The sequence below is a fragment of the Tachypleus tridentatus genome, chromosome 8 (assembly GCF_004210375.1).
Source record: "Tachypleus tridentatus isolate NWPU-2018 chromosome 8, ASM421037v1, whole genome shotgun sequence".
In the NCBI taxonomy this organism is placed as follows: Eukaryota; Metazoa; Arthropoda; class Merostomata; order Xiphosura; family Limulidae; genus Tachypleus; species Tachypleus tridentatus.
The window spans coordinates 12,516,499-12,537,714 of NC_134832.1; the positions used below are offsets into that span (position 1 = coordinate 12,516,499).

Genomic DNA, 21,216 nt, shown 5'->3' on the forward strand with positions numbered 1-21,216 from the left:
AATCACAAATGAAGCTAAGAAGTACTTGAATTGTACTATTTATACTGACTCACTTAGCTCTCTACTGGCTTTGGAATGGTCCTTGCTGATGTTCAAAACTGACTACCACATTTATATTTAACATCTACTTCTATCCAGTTTTTCTGGATACCAGCCCTTATTGGTATTTGCAGGAATGAACTTGCTGACACCACAACTAAGTCTGTCTGCTACGGTACTATCACTACCATGCCTGTTCCATACGTGGCTGTGGTCCTGTATTCAAGGCTCAGCTCCATGACAGTTGACCTGGAGTGAGCAATGTGATAACAAGCTTTTCCAGGTAAAACCCTCTATTGTACTTTGACTGTCTTATTTTCATAAGGATCTGAAAGAATAAGTTGTCCTAACTAGATTACACATTGGTCACAATTTTTTAATCCATTGTTTTCTTTTATTTGGGACTGATGTACCAATGTGGTGTCTGTATGACACTGAGGTTACAAAAGTCCACATTTTACTATCTTGCCGTTATTATGACTGTGAATGATGGCACCATTTTAGACATGTTTTATCCACAGGATTACCCCTGATGCTGGACAGTGTCATTGGCAATGGTAATATTGTCCACCCTAGAAATGTTTTAATTTTTGAGGGACATTGTCCTTTTTAATGCTGTTTAAGTTTTTAAATTGAAAATTATACATTTTGTTTGAACATAATTCTTTTCCACAAAGTTTAATAATTATACTTTATTTTCAATTGTTTACTGATTGTTTGGCACAGACAGCCTAGTTACTTTGTGGCATAAAATGCCAAACCAACCAACCAACCTAGATTTAGCCAACTGTAGAAAATAATTTCACTTTTTGAATCTTAATAAGCTACTGTGTCTTTGCAGTGTGTCCCTCAAATTATTTTTCCTCACAATTTGCTTTCATCTTTTGTTAACTTCATGAAATATTTTTAAGGCACAATTTATTTTTTATATATATATTTTATTTTCTTAGGTAGTGAAAACAATAGGACTACGTGAAATTTGGTTTTTTGGACTGCAGTATACAGATAATAAGGAATTTCAGACCTGGTTGAAACTAAACAAAAAAGTGAGTATACTGAAAGCCATAAAATGGATGTAGTAAGTAATATGGATTGTCATTGTACTCGAGAAAAATAATCCTTGTATGCTGTACATGTTGTATTTCTGTTCATGCATCTGGCATGGCTTAGTGATTAGGGCACTTTACTGATTGTGGGTACAGTTTTGAATCTCATTACTGAACTTGCACAACCTTTCAGCCGTGGGTGTATTATAATGTTATGGCCATTCCTATTTGTAAAGAGTAGCCCAAGAGTTGGCAGTTGGTTTGTTGACTGGCTTCCTTCTCTATTAGTTTATCACTTCTACATTAGGGAAGGCTAGTGTAGGTAGCTTTCTGTGAAACTCAAAAACAAAGTTTCTGTTCCAAACTTTTAGCAAGTTTCATTCCATTTGGGACTTCACTATTTACACGTGATTACAGAATTGAGGAAAAGAAAGACAAATGCTTCATTAGTAAAGGCATCGTTATGGCTGAAATAAATTAAAATATTTGCAAAATGTACACTTTTGTTTTTTTTGTTATGTAATCATGGAGTTTCACCAAATATCAAATTTTTCAAGTGTTTATACATAACATTTCACAAAGAACTGCTGAATAAAGAGAGAACTTGCATACAATTTAAAGCATGAAATATGTTTAGTTATTATTAATTTCAAAGATATTTACTAAAAAATTTATAATTTTTACATGTGTAATAAAATAAGTTTTATATTCTTTTGACAGTTGCTGTGAGGAGCAAAAGCCTTCTGTAGAATTAATTAATTAGTGTTGATGAATGATATATATAGAATCTAAAGCTTAAGTAAAAATACTGAAAGATGAAAGTAGGACTTCTAATTTAGCTACAATTTAATACTAGCTTTTTGTATGGGGTTTCTAGGACTAAAATATATTTTGAGCATTGGTGATACTTGATTTCAGAATAATAAATTAAGGGACTGGTAGCTAAACAACATACTTAAAACGCTATCCAGTTGCAAAACTAACATCACTAGCCATAAATATACCAATTAGCCAACACTGTTTCAGCTCTTTATTTACATTATTCATAGCAGTTACTAACATTTTCATGACTCTCAGGTCTGAAGTAACCTTTTACAATTTAATAAAGCCTTTTCTTTGCTTTGTTGTGAAAAAATGCTAAATAATTTGTTTACAAAATAAAATAATGAAAATGATAAGCTTAATGATAAAAAGTTTCAAATTGTTTGTGTGTGAAAGATTTAGGCCTGGACATGTGAAAAGCATTGATTTAAAACAGAATAATGGTGTTTTCTAGTATGATTTACACAAGTTGAAATTCAGATTTTGACTTTGCGAGTTGCTCTTAAGTTTAGATTTGTAGAATTTAGACTGTGTAGTATTTATTCAATGCTATACAAATGCTAAAAAGCCAAAAAAAAGTAATTTCAATTTACTGATATCAAATTTTATGAGTAGTTTGTTTTTGTGTTCAAACTTAAAAGAAAAACAATTAAAATCAGTATTTTCAGGTTAAATAGTTATGGACATATCTTTGATAGATTGTTAAGGCAAGAGTATTCATGAGGAAACTTTGTAGAATGGACGGCAACTGGTTATTTTGGAGACAAGCATAGAGGACGATGTTTTGAAAGTCTTCCGTCTTTCGTTTTCAGGTCAGTGTGTAGGTGTTGTTGGTCTTTTATAGTGACCTGGTTGATTGTGGAGAACATGTTTTGATTGGTTGGATTATCACTGTTTCTGAATGGAGGAGAGATTTCCTGTAGATTCAACCAACAGTAGCCACAGGTTACTCACTTGTATTCCCGAATCTCTGTTTAGTGAAGGTTTAATAGTGTTAATATAAAATTATTTTTTCATTTTTGTCATCTTCCAGAACTTGTCTGTGTCGATGATTCTAGTTTTCTTTCAGTTTATTCTGTGTCCAGTTGATTCCTGATTAGAGTTGAGTAACTTGTGGCTGCCATTGGTTGAATCTACAGGAAATATCTCCTCCAATCAGAAACAGCAATAATCCAACCAATCTTAACATGCTCTTCACAATCCACCAGGACACGATAAAAGACTGATAACACCTACACGCGTCTCCATAACAGGCAGTTGCTGTCCATTCTACAAAGTTTTGTTATGGAAGTATCTGTTGATAAGTTGTAAGGTGGTGTGGCATGGCCTGCTTGACTCTCAATATCCAGGGGTTCTTGTAATGTTATGGTTGTTCCCACTTTTAGAATGTGAAGAGTTAAGATTTTAAGCATAGTGCAAAGGTAAGTTTATTGGCATGATATTAATGACAATGATTTATCTACATCTTTGAAAAGTTTAAGTTTTTGAAATTCATTTCCAAGCCTGGAAATATTATGAAAAATTCTGAAATTTAGACAATTAGCTTACCAAAAATTTTTAATGAAGTTTGAAAAGTAAACAGTTTGATAAAACAACTGTTAATTGAACAGACTGTTTTACCATATGTGCACATGCGTATTATTGTTTGGTATGATATGCTGTGTTTGTGTTCAAGATTATGATCACCAAATTTGAATTGATGTGTTGATACTGTGGTTTAACTGAGTAAGTAGACATTTTTTATAAATACTTTGTTAAGCATTGCAAGTTTGGCTGCTATAAGGTAATAGTAATACTTATTTGTTTTAAGAGGTTAAAATTTTTCATAATACTCTTCATAGAGTTTCTAGGCACATTTGCATAGGATAGATACTACAGATCATTCCTACGGATCAAATTCTAACACAACTAACATTGTGTGTTACTTAGATATAGACCTGGATTATAACAGTAAAAATTGTTAAACCAATATGACTATAAGAACCTAATAAAGCCCTTACAGATAGATATAGCCCCACAATTTAGTTTTAAAGGTCTAATTGGCTAAGATTAAGCTTGTTCTTAATTGTCTGTGTTTGTTGTATAAGGAGCAGATGAAATTCTATGTAGTAATTAGATTTAATATATCTGTGTATAGGTTTACTGTCAGATCTAGTTTCCACAAAGCACAGTTTTTTCTCTCTGTTCTTAAAAATTCTTGGATGATTAATCAATGTTGCCTTTTATTGCTACAGATATCTTTGATCTCATTAGGTAACTGTTGGAAAGATTTGTCAGCTCAAAATGACTGGAAAACAACTGGACCACAATATGTTGCAAGCCTGGATTTGATGGATAAAAATATTTTAAAGGAATTTTTTAAAATTGATACTTGTTTTGTCACAGATAGAGGCCTTAGTGATTTAAAAAGACCTTCAAAATTTGTTAGATACTTTCTAGGCATTAGATTGAAAGCAGACACTTCCTCAAGTTGTGAATGTTATTCAGAAGTTTCCCTTTACTTATAGGTTGGTAATGATTATGAACTGTTTGAACTTTGAAATTATTATTATTTGCATCATCTAATATTGTTATGTTTCCATCTTGTCTAAAACATCAGGTAATTACAGGCAGAATGGAAGAGAGAGACTATGGCACTGTTCTCAGACAACAAAAAAAGTCTCATGACATCCCTGCAATTGCCTGATTCAACAGTTCATATGTTTTTGAGAGAACAGAACAGATTAGATGCTTGATATTTCCATCTCCTGTGAGGCAAGAAGCAATTACAGATGTTGTGGAGTGTTGAAAAGGGCTTATCTGAAATGTTTGTTGAAGGCTTTTCATTTAATACCAAAACATTTTAGCTGGTTGCACTTTATGGTATTACCTGGCACATTCAGGATTGTGAAATTTTAAAATGTTTATGGAAACAAAGAACTATCCAATATTCAGAAAGTATTTGATAAAGTGTCGCATAAAAACTTGTAAAGAAACTTATCTCTATAGATGGAGGAATAAATTAACTAATTAGATAGAAGAGTGAGTTGTTGGAAGAAAGCAGAGTTGTTATAAATGGAGCTCAGTCAAAGTGGATTAATGTTGCCACTGAGGAACCTCTGGGGGTTAATCTTGGGGTCCTTGCTCTTTTTGAATTACATCAGTGATGTAGATGAAGGAATGGTCAATAAATTACTTAAATTTCCTGATGATATTAAGATTTTGAATGTTGCTAGTTGTGAAGAAAATGCTGTTACTTTACAAAAGGATTTCGATCACTTACTGAGTTGGGCATCTAAATGGCAGATGAATTTTAATTATAACGAAAGTGAGATAATGCATGTGGGTTATCAAAATTTAAATTACAGGTATAATTTAGATGAGAATAATCTTAATAGTATCATGAAAGAAAAGGATCTTTGTGTAATAGTTGCTCAGTCTCTTAAACTATCTAAGCAGTGTGCTGTTGCTAGTGGTAGGACAAAGGATTTTAGGTTCTATCTACAGAAATATTAATATAAGGTTATAATTTCATTGTATAGGCCATTGGTTAGGTCACATTTGGAGTATTTTGTTCAGTTTTGGTTTCTTTACCATAGGAAAAACATTGAATTGTTGGAAATGGTTAAGAGGAGGGTTACTAAAATGGTATCTGAGATAGTGGAGTTGTCATATGAAAAGAGATGATGATTTCTAAAATTTTCTCTTGAAAAAAGAAAAGCTAGAGGGGATCTGATTGAGGTGTATAAGATTGTAAAAGGAATTGATAATGTTGATGCAACAACATTTTTCATATCTAACAGTGAGAATTTATAAAACTAGGGGACACAAATATAAATTTAGGTAAGGTAGAAGCAATTTTCAGCTAAGACAATTTTATTTTTCAAATAGTGGTTGAGTTGTGGAATGGGTTACTTTCATATGTTGTAGAGGCAATAAATTTGAATGAGCTTAAAAGAAAGTTCAGTAGATATATGAATCAGAAGGGCTGGCTTTAAATTTTATTTTTTTAAATTTAATTATTTAATAGTTTTAGTTTGGCTTAGAGGATGGGACAGCTGAGAAGGACAAACAGGTCCCTTGTTTTCTCTAAACATTATCGTGTTATAATTTTTTTGAAGATGAAGGTTTTGAGAATCAAAGAGGAAGAGGTGTTATGGATTTGGTAAGGTTGAATCAACTATATTTGCATAACTTGCTAATAAATAATAAATGGGTATATTTGATACATTTGTCCTACAATTTTATAGGTAATTTAATAATCCATGTTTTGTTGAAAATGATTCAAAAATCCAAATGTTGGTAGACTGCACTATTTGGTAATTGAAAACATCTTTAATAGTAAATATAAAATCTGCATTATGTCTGTAAATATGCACTCACATAAAAGTACATTTATGGTATTCTCATACATAGATCAAAATTAAGCTATTTGTTTTTTTTTTCCAAAGATTGTTATTATTGTAGCATTGTTATGACTTTTAGTACTTTTTATTAAAGTTGTAAGCAAGTTTGAACCTTTACAGTAGTTCATGCAAAAATGCTGTAAATCTGTACATGTTCATTTACATAGAGATAAAATATTAGTGTGTATCACAGTTTATTTCTTTATTTGTGGTTTAGATCTTTCACTACCGGCTGAGTCCCAGGGACTAAATTTGTAACAATTTTGTGCTTGATATAACTTTTAATACAATAAGCATATTTTCACAAAATTGTGCAGATTATTAGTAAACATTGCAAGGCTTAGTACACAGTACAGAAAATATCAGATATTTTGTTAAGTTTTACAATTTTTAAATTAATTTTTGTGCATTTTTCTCTCTTCAAATGTGGACTATCAAGTAAGCAAAGTAATTTTGATTTTATGAGTGAAAGTAATTTTGTACATCAGAAAACATTCAACCTTCATATGCAAAATCTTTATAATATTCAGATAATTTATCTTTTTTTTTTTTTTTAGAGAAATTGTATTTTATCTTATTTTCACCATCAAATCTCTACAGGTTTGGTTAATTTGACTCACCTCATAAGCACATTTAAAATTAGGAAATAGATATAATTTATGCTTTATACCTTTTAGAATGAGTACAAATTACAACACAAAACATAATCGTTTACTGAAGTGGACCATAATAAACACCTTTAACTTCTCTCTCTGTAAAACCATTTGCATGCACTTTTTTTGCCAACGGGGTATTCATCCTGATCTTGAACTCTGTATCGGTGAAGTTGTGCTGCCTGTGATACCTGAGGCAAAGTTCTTGGGACTTATCTTTGATCATAAGCTGACCTTTATACCACGCATCAGGCAACTACGTGCCATATGTACAAGAGCACTGAACATTCCTTGTGTCCTCTTTTTCCACCATTTGGGGAGCAGATCAATGTTCTATGCTTAAGATATATCGTGCTCTTATTCAATTGAAACTTGACTATGGATTACTGGTCTATGGCTCTGCCACGCCCTTGGCCTTAAAGATGCTGGACACCATTCATCAACAAGGATTTCAGCTCTGAATTGGGGCTTTTCACACTTTCCCAGTTCAGAGCTTATACGTAAAGTCTCATAAACCTTCTTTGCACCTCTGCCATTTGGAACTATCTTTACTATATCCTTTGAAACTTCATTCTTACCAAAGCATCCCACCTAGGGTTGTGTTTTCCTTCCTCAGTGGGCCATACTTTTTCAGAATAGACAGTCTGCTGTTGCTCCTTTTGGCCTTTGTATCCAGGTGCAGTTGGATGAATTGGGTCTGTCCTTGGATAACATTGCTGTATCCACTAGTCAGCCCATCCCACCATGGCTTCTTACATTCCCCAATTGTGACCTATCTTTAAGTCATCTGAGAAAAGCAGGCACTCCCGATTGGAAATGCTGTGTTATTTGCTGAACACCTTTTGAACCATTCTTCCATTCCTATTTATACAGATGGTTTGAAATCAGGTGACTGTGTGGTCTCTGCCATGGTTTGTTGTGGTTCGGTGGTTGCTTGCAGAATCCCCTGTACAGCTTCTGTGTTCACTGCTGAACTGTACATCATTTCTCTTGCCCTGGATCACATAGAAGCTAAGCAGTACTCAAAGTGCACTATTTATTCTGACTCTCTTAGTTCTCTACTGGCCCTGGAATCACTTCATGTTGGTTCACACCCTGTTGTCGCTGATATTCAAAACCGACTGGCCCATTTTTCTTTAACATCTACTTCTATTCAGTTTTTCGGGATACCAGGCCGTGTTGGTATTCACGGGAATGAGCTTGCTGACACCGCAGCTAAATCTATCTGCTCTGGCACTATCCCTACTGTGCCTGTTCCATGCATGGACTATGGTCCTGTATTCAAGACTCGGCTCCGTGCCAGCTGGCAGTCAACTTGGAGTGAGCAACATAAAAACAAGCTTTTCCAAATAAAACCCTCTATTGGACCTTGGCTGTCTTGCTTCTGTAAGGATTGGAAAGAGGAAGTTGTTCTAACTAGGCTACACATTGGTCACAGTTGTTTAACTTATTGTTTTCTTTTATCTGGAACAGATGCATCAGTGTGTAGTCTGTGTAACACTCAGATCACAATAAGTCACATTTTGCTTTCTTGCCATTGTTATGACTCTGAATGACAGCACTATTTTAAACAAGTTCTGTCCCAAGGTTCGTCCATAATGTTAGACAGTGTTATTGGTGATGGTGGCACTGTCCAACTTGGTAATGTTTTAAGCTTTTTAAAAGCCATTTATCTTTTTTAATGCCATTTAAGTTTTTATAGTTTATTCATTAGACCTGTTTTGATGTGATTCCCTTTTAAGAATCAAAGTCCATCAAGTTGAATTGAAATTAGAGAATGGCTGTAACATCAAATAACTTGAAACCAGGACTGGAAAGGCCAACTTCAGGTGATTAATGCTGCTGTTTGAACTACCTGTTAGTCATTCTGGCAAGTTATTATTAAAATTTTGCTAAAAGTCTTTTTAAAACTTTTATTACTTTACTTTCCGAAAATACCCATAATGTCATATAACTCGAAACTAGGACTGGAATGGCCAACTTCAGGTGACTGACGGTGGTTTTTCTGCTTACCTGTTAGTCTTCCTACTAGTTAGGATAATTAAAATTATGCTACAGAAAGTCCTTTACAACTTGTTTTACTGTAGTTTTTCTTTTAACGTTGTAGACTAGATGTAAATATTGGTTTAATGCTATTTATGTTTTTATTTTAAAGTTGGTTTTGTTTTACCTTAATTTCCTTTTATGAATTTTACTAAATTTACTTTAATTTTAACATTTTATTGGGTGTTTGGTGCAGATAACATAGCTTCCTTGTGCGATAAAACACTAAATCAACCAACCAACCAAATAACTTGCATTTCATAACATTCTCCATGTAATTCAACGGAAGTAGTAATGTTGCCCTTGTGTTATTGTTTCAGTATCTTTCTAAAAAAAAAAAAGTCATTCCTCAAGCTCACTAATGTCTTTCCGATTGTAATCTAGCATGAAAAGTTTTTCCCATGCAAAATCTTTGCAAAGGTTGAGAAAACCACTAGGGGACATTCTGAATTTTTTTTTTGTTGGTTATACACACATTTTTATCAAAGTGTGTATGTAAACAAGTATTTTCAAAAATGGAAGAGGTGGGGTGGGCCACCTTAGTTGATTCAACAACTGTGTTAATATTTCAGAAAATAGAAAAGATGGGAGGTTTGTATATTCTACCTTGTCAATATTGATTACACTATGTAACAAAATTTTTACTTGTCCCTGGGCAGAAAGTGTTAGTTCCCAATTACTTATGCCTAAAGTAAATGGAAAAGATCAATTTTTTTCTTCAAATTTTGCTTTTGTGAGCTAAGAGCATATAATGAAAACGTGATGGGAGACTATGTTTGGGGGCTGATACGTGAAAGCGATTTACATTACAGTCACAAATCTCGAAAAACTACTCACTTCTAAATATTTTTGTTCATTTTTTATAACTTTAGTATAAATACATGTAAATCTTGATTCATATGTTGTTGTTTTATTCAGACCTTATGTAAATGAAGATGTGCAAATTTGCCTGTTTTTACATAGAAAATAGGCTAATTTCTAAATTTCATTATCCAAGTCACAGAAGCAAAGTTTGAAGGGAATAATGGCTATTTTCTGTAGTTTTACAACATAAGCAATTAAGAAATTACATACTATCCAGGAACAAAATTTGTTTTACATAGTGTAATTTGAGTATTTGATTTGTAATAAACTGTGACTAATTGGGCATCTAATGTGAACCATTGCTGCATTTACTGTACTACATGGCAAACAAAAATAAATTTTAGGACTTTTTAAATTTATTTTTAAAGTAAGAAATTAACTGATGTATAATAAAAACATTTTAATTATATAATGCAGTTAGATAATAAATGTATTGACACATTCATGAAGTGGAAGTTCATAAAATTTTGAGTGACAGCATTTGATCTGTCATTATAAGAAGATCTGTCTTGGTAGGGTTAAGTATTACCAATTGTCTGTTTTTTTTTGCTTAGGATTTTGTAAATGCTTCAAGATGCAGTAATAGCTTAGCACAGTAAATATATTGAACATTCATGTCATTTTTGTGTAAAGTTTTATGACTGATTGTTAATGGTGTTTCTGTCTAGTATAATTCACAACTTTGTAAAAGTAGGAATGACACTATGGATTTACTAGTTCTCTGAGTTAAGGTGCCAAATTTTTTCATTGCAATAATATTTACTTTTGTTTTAATATTTATTACAACAATTTTCCATACTAGTTTACCATACTCATCATGAAATATAAAATCGTTCATATTAAGTATTTGTGGAATGTTGTAAGAACTGCTGTAACAGCTATGATATTTTATGTATGTATATGATTGTTTATTTTGATTTAAATACATTATTTACTTAAAAACTACTAAAAACGTGATAATTATTGGTATTACCTGATTTATTAATATAAGTTAGGTAACTTGATCCGTTTTCCTAAAAGCTTATTGACAGAATAAATAACTGATTTTCTGATGTTATTTTTATGTACAAAAAATTTATTGGTGTAATCAACATTAAAATAGCTAGTGGAAGCACTATCCTTTATTTATTACTTACCTTGTAACCATGCATCTTCCAGTTTTAGCAGAAACATTTACTATGTAACATTTTAAATAATTTTAAGACATTTAATTTTACATTCTTCATTATAAAGTGCTCTCCTGGTAAAAATAAGACAGATTTGCATGAAGTTAGTATTCAAACAGTTATTGTTCATAATAAAATTAGTTAGAATATGTTATAAACAACAAAACTCAATGGATGAATGTCTGGGTATCATCTAAAGATAATTAGTGATAGTTACGATTTGTTTAATTGGTTAAGCATCGATTCATCTTTATTAACTATACATAGCTAATTGCACCCCTTTGAAAATCAGTTTCACACGTTTGTTTATTGATATCTTGTAGTGGTTGACAAAAACCACAGTTTTGCTGGTTTCCCTTATTTAAGAATTAAAGTTGGTGTTAATTTTATTTTTATTTTTTTTGCTTTTGGATAAATATTAATACAAATGTAATGTTTTATTTTTTTTTACTATTAATGTGATAATATAATGTCCAATTTAAGGTTCAGGAAAAGAGAAAGGATTTCAAATGCTTTTAATGTTATTTAATCAATAATGTATGTTTCATTATTATTAATTACTTCTTGCCAATGATTCACAAGCTTCTGAATGCCACTTCTATAAAATTATTGGAGTTTAGAGGAAAATAATGTAGAGAGGGTAGTTTTGACATCATGTGTTCCAAGCTCTTTTCTATCAAGATAGTTCTCTAAGCTTTAGAATACATGATAATCAGATGGAGCAAGATCTGGAGAATAAGAATGTGGAAATGTTTCCCAGTCTACTTATTCAATCTTTGCAGATGTGATCTTTGCTGTATTGGGTCATGCATTATCCTGGTGTAACACAACACCTTTACGACTGATCAAAGTAGGCTTCTTTGCTTTCAGTGTAACATTCAAGTGCTTTAACTGTTGACAATATAAGTCTGATATAATTGTTACATTGAGTGGCACAGCTCAAAGTGGATCACTCAACAATATTCTACCAAAGGCTTAACAAGACTTTCCCAGGGTGGAGACCAGTTTACTGAACCATTGTCTGCAGCACTTAACATTTTTATAAAATATAAATTTTTCACATTCAGTCACTAACTTGTCCAAAAAAAGGTGTTATGTTCATGAGAGTGCAGAGAAGTGCAAATGTTCATTCGTACTTTAAGATTTGCTACTGTCAAATCATGGGGGATCCATTTTCCAAATTTTGACACCTTTTCAAGCTGTTGCAGATAACGGTGAATTGTTGAAAGGGTTAAATTAAGCTTTTGTGCTAGTTCTTCAACTGTTACAGCACAGTCTTCATCAAGTGCAGCCAGCAGCATGTCATCATTAAACTCAACAGGACGACATGAACAGAAATGATGATGCATTTTCTGTATTAAATTTTTGGACATTACTTATGGGGATGACCTGATGAAAAAATGAATGGGGATAACCTTACAGCAAAAAGAGTTTTCAGCTTTGTTTAACGACTTGTGTATCTCTGAATTAGTGTTTTAAATCAAATTTAATTTGCTCAGAAATGTTATCCTTTAGTGACAGTTATAGGTATAAAAGCTTCCTTTCTGCTGAGTGTAAGCCAGCAGTAGTAGCTTAAAGTACATTTGGATATATAACTCTGTACGTATCTCACAGGTACCTTTAGGTAAGTTGAACACTGTTGTTATGTTTTTAAGATGCTGAACCAAGATGTCAAAAAGGAAAATCCACTTCAATTTAAGTTTCGTGCAAAGTTTTTTCCAGAAGATGTGGCAGAGGAAATTATTCAGGATATTACACTGGTAAGTCTAAACCAAAATACTAAATTGTTTATGAATACAGAAAGAATTATCATGGCCTAATCATTTGATATGTAACAGAAAAGTAAAAAATATATAATTTTATGATCATCCAAGTCTCCATCATTTAAAGAGACTGTGCATGGTGTACAAAATTATACAAATGAATATCTTTTAGCACAAAATTTCTTAGTTTTGAACTTCAAAGCATTGTTAAATAAAAATGTAATGCTATTTTTTTTCTGCAAACTGATACCAGATGTACATCACTTTTATGTATGTTTTCTTTACCTGCTTCTGATGAAGTGTTTTGACACAATCTCTATAGCAAGTTTCTACCTTGTCTGATTCTATGGGTTATTTATTGCAATCTGTGATAGGAAACTCAGAATTTCATTGATTAGTTGCATCTGCTACAGAGTGTTTTGTATGTATTTGTTACTTGAGGGTTGATTGGCTATTTAAAAAATTGATTAGCCTATAACTGGAATATTTTGTGTAAGCTTTTTTTTCTCTGCTACTTGTAGTTTTTTATTTGAAAATGGATAGGCTGTTTTCTAAACATCACTGAGACTTTAGCACAAAAGAAATTGACAGTTTGAATTGGTGGAATTAGAAGTGGGTGGGAATAGAAGTAGACAGGAGTTTTGTTGGAAAGTATATCCATAAGTTGCACATTAAAGACAAGACAATACTACTTTACTGTAAGAGTGAGTTAAAATGTTAGTTGAGGTAAAACAAGTGACAGGTGAACTCTTAAAACACTGAAGCATAAAAACAAAAAGGCTGAAAAGCTCTAAGTCAATCAATGCAACCCATTACCAATAGCCAGGTAGTGCATACATTTTTATAATCTTATCAGTTTAATTATTAGTATTTGGAGTATATGCACTGACAACCCATTTTTTGGTATGGTGGCAAAGGATCTGATTAAAAAAAATGGTACTTGAGGACAAAATTGCAGTAGACCTTTCATTGAAAAGGTTCAGTTATGTTTTTACTGAAAAAAAATATTTGCTGAAAAAAATATCTCCAGGAGAGACTTAAGATCAATCAGACGTTGATGCTTTTGCTGAGCAGTTGCCATCTTCATTTTTACCCTGGAAGACTTTAACATACACAATCTTCTCTGGGGTGGTGCTGATATTGATGGGAGGGGTCATTCCTTTCACCATATGCTCTAAGATTAGAACTTTTCTCTCTTTAATACTGGTTTTTATATTTATTTTCATGCACGTAGTCAGTCTTTTATTACCATTGATCTGTCTATCTGCTCCCCTTCACTTTTTTTGAGGATAAATAGTGACCCACGGGACAGTTATAAATTTCCTTTTATTTTGTGGGAGATTGATCATGTTGATGCCACTTTACCTGAGTACCACAATGGAAGTTGAATCAGGCCAAGTGGCTCTCTTTCACCTCTCTCTCTTTTGGAAGTTGGTCCTGCTGTTGTAAGTTTATTATATGTTAATGACTGCATGAGAGTAGTAGCTAATTACATTGTTTAAAAAGGTGCTCATTCTATACTTAAAACCTCAACATGTTTCTCTTTGTCCTTGTCCATGGTGGTCTCTAGCCTTCCAGCAGACATGTATGGCTCAGAAACAAGTCTGACATATCTTTTACAGGTATTCTCCTCATTTGAACTGCATTACTTTTTAGCAAGTTCATGACTATGCTCAACAGGTCAGACATCAGAGCCAAAAGGAGTCTCGTGTTAAGTTGCAACTAGCAACTCTTCTGCCACCAGTTCGAAGGTCCTCTGGTAATGGTTTGCAACTTTCTCTAGGGTATGCTACCCAGTTTTAATCCTTACCAAAGCATCTCACCACAGGTTGTGTCTTTCTCAGTGGGCCATGCTCTTTCTCAATTGATTGTCTGCATTTCATTCTCTTCGCTTCATATCTAAATATAATGTGATGAATTTGGTCTGGCATTGTGTAACATTGCTGTTCTCAATGATCAGTTTGTTCTACAGTGTCTTATTACAATCTCTGGATGTGGCCTTTCCTTGAGTCATCTGAAGAAGGCAAGTACTCTTAATTGGAAGTATCATCTTCTCTTCACTGAACATATTTCAAATTGTTCTTCTATTCCTATTTGCATGGATGATTTGAAATTAGGTGATTGTAGGCTCTGGCATGGTTTGCTGTGGTTCAGTAATTGCTTGCAGCTTCCTTTCTATAGTTTCTGTGTTCACTGTTGAGTTGTATGCACTGGATCATGTCAAAGCTATGCAATACAGTCATTTTACAATATACATTGAGTCATAGCTCATTATTGGCACATTAGTTCTCACCCTGTTCTCACTGATATTCAATAGTGGCTTGCCCATTTCTCTGTCTTCCATTAGTATCCAGTTTTTCTGGATACGTGGTCACATTGGTATTCATGAGAATGAGCCTGCAGACACTACAACTGAGTCTATTTTCTCTGGTGCTGTTATAGTTGCACCTATCCTGTATATGGACTACAGCCCTGTAATGAAGGCTTGGTTTTGTGCTAGTTGGACTTGGAGTGAACAATGCCATAATGAGCTTTTCCAGATAAAAACTTTTGTTCTTCTTTGGCTGACTTGTTTTTGTAAGGATCTGAAGGAGGAAGTTGTCCTTGCTTGGCTATGCAATGGTCTCAGATTTTTAACCCACCATTTTTTTTAATCTGGGACTAATCCACCAGTATTTGGCCTGTGCGACATTCAAATCACAATATCTCACAATTTAATGTCGTCATTATGGTGCCATTTTTTTAGATGTGTTTTCTAAGGGCTTAGTCATCTTGATTGTGTTTTGTCAATTTTTTTGAGCCACTGGCCTTTTTAATTTTATTTTTTTATTTGAATTTTTGACTTTTAACTCTATTTTTACATTTTATAACAATTTTACTTTTATATTTTTTTTACTGGTTATTTGGTGCAGATAACATGATTGCTTTGAGCCAATAAATACCAAAAAACTGAACAACCTGACCCTTTTCCTCTCCAGAGAAAACAAGTTTAGAGACTAGTCTTCTCAAAGCCCCCCGCTAGTACAGCGGTATGTCTACGGATTTATAGCGCTAAAATCAGGGGTTCGATTCCCCTCAGTGGGCTCAGCAGATAGCCCAATGTGGCTTTGCTAGAAGAAAACGGACAGTCTTCTCAAAGGTTCACCATTTTAGGTATCAATTTAGTGGCTCTTCTCTGAACCTTCTCCAGTATTTCAATGTCCTTGAAGAATGGAGTCCAAAACTATATACAGTACTCTAAATAAGGCCTTACATGTGATCAGTACATTAAAACAATAATGTCTTGTATTCAGTATTTCTATAGATACTACCTAAAATCCTATTAGACCTATTGCTAGTTACAATACAATGTTTGGATGACTAAAGTGAATTTTCAGTCTCATCACTAATGGATTTTTCTTCAACCACAGTAGTTAATGTATTCTTGTTTAAATCATAAAAAGAAATTTGAATTATGAAAGTCTAGAAGTGTTACCTTAACTTTTGGATAGTTAAACATTATATGCCGTATCAGCCCAATGCATCAAATTATCTAACTATCCCTGTAACTCTGCAGCATCATTGATACAGTGAACTGTCCCAAAAATGTTTCAGAATTACATTCAAAAGTTAATTTAAACAACTTTTATTTATTAGTGTATGTCAGTAAACTTAAATTCTCTCTCCTAATATGGGTTCAGTCTATATGACTGACCATGTGAACTCTTTGCACTTGTTTAAAGTTTTTAGATTTAATACTTCTAACTTTCAATATAGTGTATATTTTTAGAAAATTTCACATACAAAAACCAAATTATTTAAAATATTTACAAAGTAGAATAAAAATTTCTTCAAGAATATATTCCGTATTTGTGTTGAATGGTTTGTGTGCAAAATGGTAAAATTAAAAATACTTTTCCTCCTATCAGAAATCTCTAATTTCCTTTGTATAATCTGTAAAATCTTCTAAAATGCATTTCAAACGTTTTTTTTTTGTAAAACTTTAGTTTATTTCTTATTTTCTCTACCCTATCTCAAAAAGGAATCAGTCATTTTGATGACAGTGTACTTACAAAAAAAAAGAAATAAATCTGCATTACCCTTTTTTTTCTTTCTATAATGACTTCAAAATATAACATTGAACTACTTTAATTTATCCTACATAGCTCTAAGTTTGTAACAATATACATCTATTCAGAGTTAAATAGTTTTATTTTATTAAAATTGGCATCAGTACTTTGGAGAGTATCATCATAAATCGTGATACCATTTCATGCCTACACTTTAATAACTAAGTAGTGACATTAAGTTAACAAGGTATAACATGAAACTTCTTATTTAATAGAAACCCTTTTTGTTTCTTGTGTTTATGATTTTGTTTCAGATGGTATTGTACTAGAGTGTCAAGAGTAGTTAAGCAATTTTTGTTGAAAAAAAACATTGGAGTTCTACAACTTATTTTACAAAAAAATCCTAATATTTTTCCCTAGAGATTATTTTATCTTCAAGTAAAAAATGGAATACTGAATGATGAAATTTATTGCCCACCAGAAACATCAGTTTTGTTAGCTTCCTATGCTGTACAAGCTAAATATGGTGATTATAACTCTAGTAATTATTCCCCAGGAATGCTTGCTAATGATCGACTACTTCCCCAAAGGTAAGATTTGTCTGTTATGTATGAAATATTTGAAGGAAATACACTTTTTCTAAGATTCTGAACAGGGTTTATAAATATAACTAAGAGCTTTAGAAAGTGGTTTGGAATTAATTGTAAAGTAAGAATTTTTAAGAGGGAATCGTAATTCTATTATTAAGTGATATGAAGCAACAAGTAAGAGATTTTAGAATTATAATTAAAAAATAGAATTTTACATAGAACTGACTGGTAAACTGTTTTTTTGTTGTTTTTAATATTGTGTAGTTATCAGGTTTTTGTTAGTAAACAAATTTATAAATTTTGCTTTCAGTGGCATCTGTTGGCATTATACAAATATAAACGATTTTGTGGGTATACAAGTCCCTAACATATCTTTACTATTACTTCTGAACACCGAAACATATGTAAAGTCTTTTTTTTTTATGATGTTTCCCTGTTTTATTAACAATTTGTGTAATAATTGAAATGGTATTCAGCAGTAAATTATTTTCTGTTAGTTTTTGTAACTATAAGATTTGATCTGAAATGGGGTTTAATGCTGTGTATGTTTATTTTTTAACTTGTACTGTTTTGCAGAGTTTTGGATCAGCACAAATTGAGTAAGGAGATGTGGGAAGAAAGAATAACAAATTGGTGGATGGAGCATAAGGCAATGCCTAAGTATGTACTTGTACCTAGTGCTGTGCAGTTAGTAAGTGTAAATTTCACTTTACAGCTGTAAAATTAATATTAGTAAGATTTTGATTTCAAAACATAGCTGTAAATATAAGTTTGTAACTAGTGTTATGAAATTAATATTTTCTGGTTCATGGTATCCTATTATGGCTGTAAAGTTAAACCTGTCAAATTCACTTTACAGTTAAGCTGTGTATTTGGGCTTAAATAGTAATATCAGTTTTAGATTGGTATTTTGAATATATAATTAATGTTAGTCTTCTTAGTAAGCTCACAGTTGTACATTGGAGCTTTGAAATTAGTTGTTAGTTTTATTTCACAATTTCTCATTACAGTTGAGAAAATTATTCTTGTGAGTTCACAGTTGTACAGTGTAGGTGTTTCTTATTACAGGTTAGACATTAATCTTTAAGGAGCTACCTAATTACCTATTAGAGTTGTGAAATGATCCAGTAAATACATTAAGATTTTGCACATTAGAGCTGTGAAATATGTAAGTTCACAGTTTTGCATCAAAGTGGTGAAGTTAGTCTTAATAATTTCACAGTTTGTAATTATAAATTTGTTCATAATGTCATGTTAGAGCAATGAAATATTTTATAATTTAGAGTTTCATTAGATGTGTGAAATTATTCATAAGTGTGTTTGCAGTTTTATATCATAGCTGTTACGTTAGTTATTAATAAATTCTGTCTGATGTTATGGAATATGTGGAAAAGTGCCAAAATGTAGACTTTTCAGGATGTAGTGCTGGTTTTTAAGATATTTCTTTCCTTCTTTATACCTTTCAGTCAAACTTTAACTGAAGTTAGTTTATAGGAAATCTGTTAACTATGTAATCTGGAATTGCAAATTTGTTACATGTATGTCTAAATAAATGTCTAGGAAAGGGTTTCTTCCAATTCAGACAGGGCAAGTAATGAGCTATTGCAGTCCATAGTTAACTTTGTATTGCTAAAAAATGAAACCCTGTGCTGTAGGACTCTGGATTTGTTATAACAGTGGTGGTTAAATTCCACTGTGTCATTAGACTAACAAAAAATTTTGTAGTGAGTGCGTTTACTAGCTCTTTTCTTCGTCTGTGATTTGAAAAGATCCAAAAGAAACGTGTGTTTGAGACAGTGTAGGATATTATCTTAAGATCATTGTTTTATCATAGCAATCTTAGCTAAGCTAAAAATATTATATACTAAGTGATTTTAGAAGGGAAATAATACTTGTTTGTTTTAACTGAGCTTTTCTATATTTACATCCAAATTAGTTTTACTTTTTTTTTCATTTGTGCTTTAAGAGAGCTTTCATAAATAGTCATTCAAGTGATTTTTTTACATTTTTTGTTGCTTTAAGGAGTGCTACCTTTGGCATCAGATTTTTTCATTGTAATATTTAATAAGCTGAAATTAATAACAGGGTTTGAAAATGGTTTTGTAGGCAACTTGAAAGTTATAAAAACAATTATGATTGTATCTGGTTTGGTTATATATGTATGACAGTTTTAAAGTACAACAATGCTTGCACTGTTTATGTGATAAGTGTGTTGGGAAGCTCATGTTACTAGAGTTGTGCATTTTTACTTGAGCTGTTTTTATATGTTACTTTCTTTGTTATGATTTAAAACGTGTTAAAATTAGATTATTATTTTAAAAGTGCTCAAAGTTTTGTGAGAAGAAAGTGCAGTGATACTTGAGTTGGGGTAGATTGTGGGCAATAAGGCTACATTTTTTTTTAATATAATTCTCAATCCTCATTTTTCTTTGTTATGTAAATGTGTTTGAAGCTTCATTTCAGAATTTTCTAACTTCAGAAATAGGCAGCTGCAGTTTTCAACTAATTAGAAACACAAGCTATATGTAAGTAAAAGCAAGAAATTAAAGTTTAAACCACCTACCTTCCTGATTTGTTGAAATGTCACACCTACCAGCAAAGCCTCTCTTCTCTCTCTTTCTTTGACCTTTGAGGTTATTTTGTTGTTAACTTCATATGACTGTTGGAGATGCTTATAACCCCCAGAAAGAGTGGATTCTCTTCTGATTTAATCTAAGCAGTATTTTGTTTATGACAATCATACATGCTGCCCTAAAGGCTGACAGAATGATTTTAACCTACTTATATTCAGTTTTGAGACATCCTGTTTTAGTGACTGATATAATATTTTGATTCCTAATGTGCGTAATTAAAAGTACATGTATCCAATTTGAGCTGCTAAATTGTCTGAAAAATCAACAGAACTTTAGTTCCGTAGCACTCAAGTACACAGTGATTAGTTTTTTTGTGTGTATGTGTCTTATTTTATATCATACAAGAAAAGTAACTAAAATGTAAGAATTATAAACTTATCAGTTTAGCCTAACAAATCTTCAGTAAAAAGAAAAAAAAGAATAAGAAAATACTCAAGTTCAGCTGACTTAAAGGATATGTTGAATTTCCAAATCTTGTTTATATTAGCAGTGTTAGAAACTGCTTATGGCTTCTGCTGTAATTTTTTTGTCTTGTGGAGAAAAAAAAATTACTTTTTTAGTGAGTAAAAAAAACTATGAAAGAGTTGAAACAATTGAGATATTTAAATTGAAACTTTGTTAACAAAACTTAAGTCAGATTAGATGAGCAAATAGTATTACTCATTTCATATTGTGAAATTGCACTTTTTAATTTTTTTCCATATCCAGGAACTAAGTATGCTGTTAATGTTAGGGTGGAGAAAATATAAATTTTTGCCTCCAAAAAAGTTTATTTAGGAAGTTCAAGAAGTTATGAAAATAAAATATGCAAACTATAAGAAGAGGAAAAGTATTTTTATTAGTAGCATAAAAATAACTTTTCACTCAGGCTGAGTAAATGTTTGGAAATGAACAGAAAAATCTTTTGCAGAAATAAAATTGATTTTTTTTTGTGTGCAGTAGCTTTCTAAATTCAGAGGTTTATATGTTGTAAATTTGAAGTTATAGTTGTGTAGTTTCTACAGTGCTAAGATTGTATATATTGTTGTTGAGAGTTATTAAAAGCGTATCATTGAACAGATCAGTGTACGTTGCCTTATTTATATGTAGTAAATTTAGTAAGGGCCAAATAAATTTGCTTGTTAAGGCAATTTATTAGTAATGACCTTATATGTTGTAAAGAA

The 21,216-nt window shown here is 32.0% G+C and overlaps 1 protein-coding gene across 9 annotated transcripts in view; it reads left to right on the plus strand.

Moving 5' to 3' along the window:
• Nucleotides 1-21,216, plus strand: part of LOC143258537 (moesin/ezrin/radixin homolog 1-like) — a 64,416-nt gene that overhangs the window by 12,507 nt on the left and 30,693 nt on the right. For all 9 annotated transcript variants that reach the window (XM_076517656.1, XM_076517663.1, XM_076517657.1 and 6 more), the window contains 4 exons: nt 990-1,085; nt 12,674-12,778; nt 17,251-17,420; nt 17,997-18,080. In XM_076517656.1, coding sequence (XP_076373771.1) covers nt 990-1,085; nt 12,674-12,778; nt 17,251-17,420; nt 17,997-18,080 — 455 coding nt within the window. The remainder of the gene's footprint in view (nt 1-989; nt 1,086-12,673; nt 12,779-17,250; nt 17,421-17,996; nt 18,081-21,216) is intronic.